Source organism: Thamnophis sirtalis, unplaced genomic scaffold (genome assembly GCF_051295495.1).
Source record: "Thamnophis sirtalis isolate CommonGarterSnake01/CBP01778 unplaced genomic scaffold, rThaSir2_p1.2 scaffold_4, whole genome shotgun sequence".
NCBI lineage: Eukaryota > Metazoa > Chordata > Lepidosauria > Squamata > Natricidae > Thamnophis > Thamnophis sirtalis.
Genome location: NW_028261384.1, coordinates 31156304 through 31167247, shown reverse-complemented (window position 1 = coordinate 31167247; position 10944 = coordinate 31156304). Strand labels below are relative to the sequence as shown.

General features: G+C 41.4%; 1 protein-coding gene across 2 annotated transcripts; it reads right to left on the bottom strand.

The window, feature by feature from the left end:
* Positions 1-4716: 4716 nt before the first annotated feature.
* Positions 4717-10209, bottom strand: LOC106544902 (guanine nucleotide-binding protein G(I)/G(S)/G(O) subunit gamma-11). Of its 2 annotated transcripts, none has more exons than XM_014061304.2 (3): positions 10089-10209; positions 9474-9571; positions 4717-5256 (listed from the first exon to the last, which is right to left on the bottom strand). In XM_014061304.2, the coding sequence occupies exons 2-3, from the start codon at positions 9567-9569 to the stop codon at positions 5131-5133; spliced, it is 222 nt and encodes a 73-aa protein (XP_013916779.1). In that variant the 5' UTR covers positions 9570-9571; positions 10089-10209; the 3' UTR covers positions 4717-5130. The 2 variants fall into 2 exon arrangements, with proteins under 2 accessions (XP_013916779.1, XP_013916781.1); XM_014061306.2 differs by lacking the exon at positions 10089-10209 and adding an exon at positions 9699-10064.
* Positions 10210-10944: the final 735 nt, after the last annotated feature.

The following is a 10944-nucleotide window of genomic DNA, read 5'->3' as shown; positions in this document are numbered from 1 at the left end:
GGCATTAAAGTGTACAAGTCATAAAGCTGTCAAGTTACAAGACCCTTGCACCTCTAACCCTTTAGGAAAAAAACTCCCAGGGGTGTTCAAATTTGCCAGCTTTAAGACTTGTATTTTTTAGTATTTTAGTATTTTATTAAGGATTTATATGCCGCCCTTTTCCCTGAGGGGACTCAGGGCGGCTTACAACAATGAAGGGAAGGGAGTGCAAGACAAGACTTGAAAAAAAAAGAATCGTGATTAAAAGAAATTAAACCATAAAAATACAACATTCACTCAACATTCGGGCGGGGTGAGAAATAATCCTATCCCCAGGCCTGACGGGATAGCCAGATCTTGAGGGCTGTGCGGAAGGCCTGGACTGTGGTGAGGGTACGGATCTCCACGGGGAGGTTGTTCCATAATGTCGGAGCTGCAACAGAGAAGGCTCTCCTCTGCGTAGTCGCCAGTCGGCACTGACTGGCGGATGGAATTCGGAGGAGGCCTACTCTGTGCGATCTGATGGGACACAGGGAGGTGATTGGCAGGAGGCGGTCTCTCAAATAGTCAGATCCACTACCATGGAGCGCTTTATAGGTAGTAAGTAAGACCTTGAAGTGCACCCGACGATCCACAGGTAGCCAGCGCAGCTCACGGAGGATTGGTGTAATATGGGCGAACCGTGGTGCGCCCATAATCACTCGCGCGGCCGCGTTCTGGACTAGCTGAAGTCGCCGGATGCTCTTCAAGGGCAGCCCCATGTAGAGCACATTGCAGTATTCCAGCCTAGAGATTACAAGGGCTCGAGTGACTGTTGTGAGAGCCTCCCGGTTCAGGTAGGGCCGCAACTGGCGCACCAGGCGAACCTGGGCAAATGCCCCCCTGGTCACAGCCGACAAGTGGTGGTCAAAACTCAGCTGTGGGTCCAGGAGGACTCCCAAGTTGCGGACCCTGTCTGAGGGGAACAGATTTTGCCCCCCCAGCCTGATCGATGGAACGTCAGCCAAATTTTTGGGAGGAAAACACAACAGCCACTCGGTCTTTTCCGGGTTGAGTACCAGTTTGTTAGCTCTCATCCAGTCTTTAACAGCCTCAAGGCCCCGGTTCATCACGTCCACCGCTTCATTGAGTTGGCACGGGGCGGACAGATACAACTGCGTATCGTCCGCATATTGATGGTACTTAATCCCGTGCCTCCGAATGATCTCGCCCAGCGGTTTCATGTATATGTTAAATAGCAGGGGGGACAGAACCGAGCCCTGCGGCACCCCACAGGTTAGGGGCCTCGGGGACGATCTCTCCCTCCCCACTAACACCGACTGCGACCTGTCTGAGAGGTAGGAGGAGAACCACTGTAAAACAGTGCCGCCCACCCCCACCTCCCGCAGTCGTCGCAGAAGGATACCATGGTCGATGGTATCGAAAGCCGCTGAGAGGTCGAGGAGAACCAGGATGGACGCATAGCCTCCATCTCTGGCTCTCCAGAGATCATCGGTCAATGCGACCAAAGCGGTTTCAGTGCTGTAACCGGGCCTGAAGCCAGACTGGAAGGGGTCAAGATAGTTAGCTTCCTCCAAGGTACGCTGAAGCTGTAAGGCCACCACCTTCTCAACAACCTTCCCCAGAGAGGGGAGGTTGGAGACTGGACGATAGTTGTTAAGAATTGCTGGATCCAAGGACGGTTTCTTCAGGAGGGGCCTCACCACCGCCGCCTTAAGCGCGGTGGGGAGGTGTCCCTCCCGAAGAGAGGCGGTGACAACCGCCTGGATCCAGCCTCGTGTCACCTCTCTGCTGTTGGCAGTCAGCCAGGAGGGACACGGGTCCAGTATACAGGTGGAGGAACTCACAGCTCGCATAGCCTTGTCCACATCCCCAGAGGCAACATCCTGAAACTCAACCCAGAGATGGTCTACCAAGTTGTTCCCCTGTGTCCCGGCTGGATCTGCGGGGGTGGAGTCCAGTTCCGATCGAAACCGAGCAATTTTGTCCGCCAAGAACTGACTATATTCCTCAGCCTTACCCTGCAGGGGGTTCCCCGTCTCCCTCCTATTTAGGAGGAAGCGGGTTATCCTGAACAGGGCGGCTGGGCGAGACTCGGCGGACGCTACCAAGGAGGCAATATGTGATCTTTTGGCGGTTCTCAATGCCCAAATATACTCCTTGGTGCAAGCTGTCAACAGTGCTCGGTTCGATGCGGACCTATCGGACCTCCACAGGTGCTCTAGGCGTCTCCTCCGGCGCTTTATCTCACGGAGCTCCTCGGTAAACCAAGGAGGTCTCCGCGAGCCGCTGACCCGGAGGGCCGTAGTGGCGCAATTCGGTCCAGAGACTCTGATGCCGCCGAGTGCCAGGCCGCAGCAATAGTCTCTGCCGAACTGTGGGCGAGAGCATCTGGAATGACCCCAAGCTCCGTCTGGAACCTAACAGGGTCCATCAGTCGCCTGGGGCGGAACCACCTGGTCGGTTCCTCCTCCCCACGGTGGGGGTTTGGCCTCCGGAAGTCTAGCCTCAGTAGGTAGTGGTCCGACCACGACAGGGGAATGGTCTCATTTCCCCTCAGACCAAGATCATAACTCCACTGCTCCGAGAGGAATACGAGGTCGAGTGTATGTCCCGCCAAGTGGGTAGGGCCTCGAATTACCTGGGTCAGGCCCATGGCTGTCATGGAAGCCATGAACTCCTGCGCTCCATCAGAGTGTTCACCGAGCGAAGGCAGATTGAAGTCCCCCAGAACCATTAGTCTAGGGAACTCAATTGCTAGCTCAGCTATTGACTCGAGGAGCGCAGGGAGGGCCGCTGCAACGCAGTTGGGAGGCAGGTACGTTAGCAGCAAACCCGCTTGACCCTTGAGGTCCAACTTCACTAGCAGGGACTCACACCCGGCAAGCTCCGGAGCAGGGATCCTACGAGGAGCTAAAGACTCCCGGACTACAATAGCCACACCGCCACCCCTTCTCTGAGCTCTCGGCTGATGAAGCACCTGAAACCCGTCTGGGCACAGCTCTACGAGGGGGACTCCTCCCTCCGTGCCCAGCCATGTTTCAGTAATACATGCCAGGTCTGCCCTCTCGTCTACAATCAAGTCCCGGACGAGGGGAGCCTTATGAATAACAGACCTGGCATTTAGCGACAGCAGCCTGAGACCAGGGTCCTGATCGCTCACGCCATCTGACCTTGGAGTGGGACTCATAGGGCCGGAAGGAGGGATCTCTGCGATATAGCGAACCCTCCTTCCCCGATAATGGCCAGCCCTAAAGTCCCCGCCATATCTGCCTCTCCCTGTTATGACCGCAATGCTCCGAAGAGCCAGGATTTCAACTCCCAGAATTCCAGTCATGTTGACGCAGGAACTCTGGTATTGAAGTGTACAAGTCTTAAAGCTGTCAAGTTACAAAACCCTTGCACTCCTAATCCTTTAGGAAAAAAAAAACCAGGGGTGTTCAAACGTGATAGCTTTAAGACTTGTGGACTTCAACTCCCAGAATTCCTCCTCTTGCTCTTCATCTTGATGATGTGTGGGAGGGAGCTGGGACTTGTTCTAAATGGCACTGTAGATTTATGGAACCTCTTCTATAGAAGAGCTTAGAACTGGCAGGAAACCATCCCTGATGTATATGTATATATAAAGATAACAGTTCTCCTTGCACATATGTGCTAGTCATTCCCGACTCTAGGGGGCTAGTTGTTCCTGACTTTAGGTATGCAAAAAGAATGTTACAAGTTTCTCTTAATCAGAGATTAAAGGAGTGTGATAACCATATTTTGGAACTTTAACCCTAGGTTTCTATCCAATCCTTCCCTCTTAGTATTTTTTTAAGAAGCAGCCAACAAAACCACTCTATTCCACCAAACTTTTAACCCTATATTTTAAAGCAAGGTGGTAACCCAGATGTTATATAAAACTGAAATCTGAGACTGGGACTAGAAGGTTATGGTCCATTGGAAATACTCCAAAACCATTTCATTAGGTAGATTTTAGAGTCTCCCCCAGTATACTTGCTGCTTATTTAAGAACAGAGCTAGTCTCCATCATAGTCAGAATATATTTTGAATTGTTGAGGCACTATGAGAAGCTTGAAAACTCTCAAGAATCCCATTATCCAAAAGTCTCTTTTCTCTTGCTAAGTTGGGAACCAATTGACCAAACTTTATCATCCATCTCAAAAATGTACTTCAGATGTAAAACTGTAGCATTAATAAATATATTACTTGTGCTCATTTAGATTTGGACAAAAGTACTTCTAGATACTCAACTTATAACTTCAACCGGGACCAGAATTTGTGTTGTTGAGCACAGTGATTGTGAAGTGAGGCATATACAGTTTTACACTCTTTTTGGTTTTCAATAGTTGTGAATCACTGCAGTTGTTAAATGAATCGTGATTGCTAAGTGAATCTGGCTTCCCTCATTGACTCTGCTTGTGAGAAGTCATCTGGGAAAGTCATAAACAATGATCATATGATCCTGGGGCACTACCACAGTTGAAAATATAGGCTGTTGGAATTTTGATCTGGTGACTAGGAAGATGCTGCAATGGTTATAAGGATGGACCAGATTGATTGTAAATCACCTTTTTTAGTGCTGTTGTAATAGTTCCTAAACAATGGTTGTAAATTGAGGACTTGTTTTAGGAGCAGGGAAAATCTATGATCTTCCAGTTGTTGCTGAATTACATTTTGCAGGACCAATCATGAAGGCTAATGAGAATTGGAGATTAACAATCTAGACTTAGAGAGTTAGACTTAGAATAACTTTATTGTCACTTTAAATGTACACTAATAGGCATACAGTAAAATGAAATTTCATTGCATATATTCATTGAGGACATTTGGACTAAAATCCTATATTCTGAAGGGAGGTTGTTATATTGTTTCATTAAGATTTTTTTTTGCCAAAATTATACTGTGGTTAATAATAATTTCAATCAGCGAATGCAAGAAATTAAGAATACAAAACAGCCTCTTGAAAGAAATTTAATAATATGGTAATATGATAATATGTTTCAGGAAATAGCAAAACAATCATTTATTTTCTTGCTTTTTAAAAAAAAAATCTCTTAATTTGCACAATAAGATTCCTGAGCTTTAAATTAAACTAGCTGTATACTATGGTAGGTTATTTTTCCCGGTTTCAAAATTATCTGTATTCTTCTATGCAATTACACACCCTCCTTTCTCTTTAAAAGGGTTCCTCTCTTCAGGAATGCCTTTAACTAGAGGGTCTTCTCCCGATCTTTCTTCAATATAATTTTTAATTTCTTCAGAACACTTAGACACCTTAAGGAAAATAAGAGAAAAACACATTTAAATCTTTTTTATAGAGATAGGAAAGATTCCTTTGATATGCAGAGTTTTTGAAACTAAGGGAGAGAAGAAGGATTTGTTATGTACATAAGAAGCATAACATATGCATACTGCATTGGTGGGTTATGACCGATATGGGCATACCGGTGCTTGCTGGGAGCACCAGTATCATTCTGGTACTTACTCCGGAGGGCCCACATGCCCGCGCTCCTTACCGGTATTTGAGGTTTTCGGGGCTTACGCACACAGAGCATACGGCACCTGAGTGACGCTCGGCTGAGCAACTAGAGCATCACAGAGGCATCGTGGAGCATCATGGGCGGTAAGTACACACGTTCATGTGGTGGACGCCCGGTTGCACCGTACCAGTTGCAACGGGATCCGAAACCCACCACTGGCATACTGGGTATGTATGAAATAATGTATCCCAGAATAGCTTGCATAATGTTTATAATTAATTATTGCATAATAAAATGAACAGCATTCTTTTTTCCCATGTGCTGAATAAAACTCTCTTACTGTTCTGTAAGGATGGAAGTAAGCAGTATTTTTTCATACAAGCACAGTCTATAAGGTTTCTCGCCAATTACCTTTGTAGGAATTCAGGGGCCTGGCAATAATTAGTGGTGTTGATAAAGCCAACAGAACCAGGATATAAATTAGCAATGGGGATACATTTCATGCTAATCATTTTTGCCAACAAGAGATATACAGTATAATGCAATATTTAGCATTATGATTTAGGAATGGTGAAAGTCATATGGCATACAAAGCAGAGGTGGGTTGCTCCAGGTTCTCCCTGGATTGAGCGAACCAGTTGTAGCGATGGCAGGAGGCTCCACCCACCCATCCGGACACTTCTGCACATGCCCAAACTGGTAGAAAAAAGATTGGCAACCCACCACTGGTACAAAGATGTGATAAGGTAATCTAAAATATTAAAAGTCCAAGACTTTTTGATATTTAAAAAAGAAGACTTGGAAATTTACATGTCGTAAATTTGTTAGCAAGGATTATACAAAAGTAGGATAATACTCTCTGTAGAGGCATTCCAGTTAAAATTTTAATTATGCTGTTTTGGCATGTTGACAATATATGCTGTACATAATATGAATGATTCCATTACAAGAAGTGCCATACAGAATTCAGGTCATTAAATAATTAAATAAAATAGAAATTAAATGGAAGAATAGAAAGTTTTGCCCTAGTATAACCATTATTTATATGAACTATGGCTATTCTAAAATTTTATTTAAAACACTTTCACTTAAAACTAAGATATCTATTTATCATATGAAGTTGCCTTAAACCAACTTCGTTCAATTCAAATCCATCAGTGGAAATGCTTGGACAATCTTTTATTTGGAAAACAAATTGAGAAGTAATGAGTCTGCTTCAGAAAGTATTTGAGAAAATTAATTTGTTCAAAAAGCTAAGGGAAAATAGTTATTTGATCAGGACTAGCAGAATTGTATTTATTTTACACAGGGTGAAACAATACATTCAGGATTTACCAACAATTTAAAGGACATGTTTTATAATAGTTTATTGTAGAAAGTATTTGTATATAGTTCTATTTCTTCTCTTAAAATCCATAATTAACAAAAAAGACAAGTATTGTCTGGTTTCATATTTAAGTATGAAGTATCAGACTGTCATTGTTCTTATAAGATATTTTGATTAAAAACATTTAGGAGAAGCCTTTCTGTTTCTCCCATCTAAATTTGGTACCAAATTTAGGTACCAAATTTTAGATTAGGTAGGTACCCAATGTCAGGCATTTTAGTAATTAATCTGGGCACCAATAGATTATGCAGGCATTCTTAGAATATAAAGCTACAGTTTAGCACTTTTGTTTGGAAGCATGTTCACTTGTTTAGGGGAAAAAAGAGAAATGTTAACTTGTCAGTTAGTGCAATATTTTGGGGTCTGTATTATGTTGTTCCTTTTAGCCATCTGACTTAGCATGTTGCACTTTTGAATTTATGTAAAATACATTGCAGTATTTGAGTTGTATCATTGTTAGGCTGTAATCCAGGCCATCATATTCTGAGTTGAACCAACCTTTGGGAATCGTAAGTAGGCCTTCCCAGGTGAACTACTGAATAGATTGGATGATATCAGAGATAAAATCTCCAAAGTGCTTTATTTCAAAGCCAATTAAAACTCCTCTCAATGAAAAAGTCTCCCCAATTAGAGGAGATCTATGCTCCCAAACATTTTTAGATAATGCTTAAAGACATACTTTACTCTGTTTAAATAAACAATAAATGTCAATTAACATAGTAATTTATGGAATAATATTCCAAAATCAAACGGCTGCTTTTAAAATGTTTATTGTTATATGTTTATATATTGTTTGTAGATGTTTAAATTTCATTTTTGATATTTTTAAAGATTTGGCTATGGAGAGAGAGGAGAGAAGGAAAAGTAAGATTAAGGTTTCTTCTGGAGAAGAACAGATAAGTATAAATCAAATCAAAATAATATTTAAAATAAACGTATAATACATTGTTAAGATAAATGTGTTACTTTTAATTTGAAAAATAGAATCTATATTATCTTAACATAAAGCAGATTTTTTAAAATTTGGAATTATGGCTATCTCTGTAAATACAGTATCAGCAATCATGTATCATTCAAAAACAGCACTAATATTAAACATAATGTTAACATATATTTAATACGTCCTGGTACTTACATTACCATTGAGATAATTTTATAAATTTGCCATTTCTGCTAATGCACTAGTGATGCTATATTTATCCACTTTATTATGTGTTCAGGAAATACACAGTTGTCCAGATTTCTGGAAACAATTTCCCTAGTCAGGTAAAAGCCTCATTTTTATGTCATGGAAATTATCTAGTGTGGCAATCACAATTCTGAATACGGCTTAGAATACTCCCTCCCCCTTTGACCATTCATTTCTTCCATGCTGTTCTATAACTTGGCCCGTTAAGTCTTATATTTAAGCTATAAAACATCCCAAAATTAACTCTCTGCTTCTACAACCCATAATTATCCTGTTCACACTTCTTTCCTTTCGTGATAATTATGGGTTTTGTTTAAGCTGTGTTTGTGTCATCCATTTTGCCACGAATGTTAAACAGACGTTCTCTACAGTCATTCCCAGGCTGTGGTTGGGGTTACAGGTAGGGAAAAGGCAATGACAATCAGTAAAAAGAGCTCAAGGCATTTTGCCCCCCCCCTCAAAAAGTCCCATTCTAGAGTGTAAAATATGATAAATCAGCTATAACTATTTTTGGATAAACAAAACAGTCCCATAAGGATGAAAATGCTATTACCAGCAGAGACAGTCCTTGGCATTTTAGTGTCCAAAGAAAGAAAATGCTAAAAGTCCCATTCTTGCTTATGAAATATAATAATATATTAAATTGGTCCACCAGCTTGGCTTCTCATTACACATGGCTTAATTTAAAAAAGAAAGAAAGAAAAAAGAACAACTCACAAAAGAATAATTTCAACGAAGGTTAATTGTTTTCATTGGGCACAGCTTATTATCTGACTACAGAGAATACAGTAAGAAATGGTTAGAAATAGAGGAAATGAGAGAGGAAATTAATTAGGAAAGTAAAAATGAGCAATCCACCCAGTTATGTATTGTTGCAAGATCCACTTATCATTAACTGATCATTTATCAGGTGATTTAAAAAAATTTTTTTTTATCAGGCATCAATAAGAGGACATCAATAAGAGGACAAAAAACAACTTGTATATCAAATGTACCTCTGATATGAAAAATAATAATAATGAGAATACTTATAATACTTCTAAAAGCTAAACAAACCTGCCACTGTAAATTTTAAGAACTTTTGAGTGACATCAGGCTGATCCTTTTAACAATGGAATATAAGATAAACTATAATCTCTACTCACTTTGCTTGAGAGAGATTGGAGGTCAGGGAGAGGGAAACATTTTCTTAGTCTATAAAATCCTGTACACAGTGTTCTCAAAAGAAAATGTGCAATAAATCTACCAGGAGAAAATATTTGCTTCCTTAAGTGAAGCAACTCAACCCTCAATGCATTTATAACCCATATGAAATACATTGCAAAACAGTCCCGTCCCCCCACAACATACACACAACCATTGAAAACACTGAAATCCTGTTCTTAAAACATTTTTCAGAACTCAAGAGGTAAAATCATTAGGGTGAACTACTTACAGGTTGCCTTTCCAATTTGACTTCTTTTCGGAGTTGTTCTACTTCCATTTTCAATTTATCCTTCTCACTTAGGTCATCTATGTTGATTGCTGGCATTGCTGGGGTTGGACAAAAAGAAAGTATGAGAGGGTTTTTTTCTCTCTCTCTCCCACTCTACGTGCATGTATGTGTGTAAGAAAGTAAAATAAGATTACGAGAATACAGCTGATGTAGGAAAATCCTTACTTTTTGCATGAATTCTTCCTGATTTCTCTACAGTAGCTGCTGCTTCTGCAGCCAGTTCTCTCAAGCTCCTACTAACTATTTGAAGGATTTTAATTCATCAGCAGTATTTGTCCAAATCTATATGCCACAAAAATTGCCCCCTCCCCTTCTAGTTTTTATTGCTTCAAACCAAAATGAGGCCTTCCACATTCATGGAAAGCCAGCCAACCTTCCTTCATGTGCCTTCATGCATGCCATGCCCAAATTTGCTAAAATAGCTCTTAAGAGAAAACACAGACACAAGAAGAATCCGTTCCTGCTACATGGAATCTTGAACTGCTCAGCTATAGAAGAGTTGTCACCAAGGGGGGAAAAAAACCACTTGAAAAATTTAATCTGGGATTGGCACACCTGTTCACACTACGCAAAGACGTTTGAGTGTAAAATGTCTTCTATCCATGAAGAGAGCATGAAATGAGTTGTGAGGAGTGGCAGAGTGAAGAGAAGAAAGCTATTAGAGGCAGGATGTGTGCCTCTCCTTTTGTTACAATGGAAATACCAACCATGGTGAGAGTTCCACAGGAAACAGATTTGCTAAGGAAACATCTGGCTGTTTCCCTGTGCCAAGCTGGAGAACCTAAACAATGGGGGTGTTTGGAAAACTAACATGGGAAAATAGGGAAAGGCAAGCATACAAAAAAGCTTGTCCCTCTACGCACATGTCCTGTATTACTCATTTAGATGGAAGTTCATTTAAGTGAGTGCCCCATGGAATGCCATTAGACTTACTTCTAAGAAGGCATATATGGGATGGTTCTGCATTTCCCACACTTCACTTTGACCAAGTTATATAAAGATGTCTTGTTTTGTATTTACAATATCCAAAATGCTGATTCCAATTTTTTTGTTATTGTTTGCATAAATTGTTTGCAGGTTTGTGTCCTCTTTCTCACTGTTTATTTCAACTAGCCCTGGAACCTTCACTGAATAATCCCAGGAACTTGTATTATGAAAATATATATATACAAAAAACTTAGGTCAGTGGAAAACTCCATAGGAAAATAGCTGTAATTTGGAATAAGGCAGTTTCCAATGACTTTAAAGAGGGGTATCAAACTTGCGGCCCGGATACATCATGTGCTGGCCATGCCCACCCCTGGTTTAGCGAAGGAGGGAAAGTCATTATACGTCATGTGACGTTTGGCACCCCTTCGCTAAAGGAAATATATATCTTTTTCCTTATGGCCAATATTATTTTAATATCCAG

What these genes read in the sequence shown, in the direction of transcription:
- LOC106544902 (XM_014061304.2), bottom strand. Translation starts at nt 9,569, where the DNA reads ATGCCAGCAATCAACATAGATGACCTAAGTGAGAAGGATAAATTGAAA. An exon ending in TCAAATTGGAAAGGCAACCT is followed by an intron (nt 5,257 to 9,473) that starts GTAAGTAGTTCA and finishes ATTTTCCTTAAG; the next exon opens with GTGTCTAAGTGTTCTGAAGA.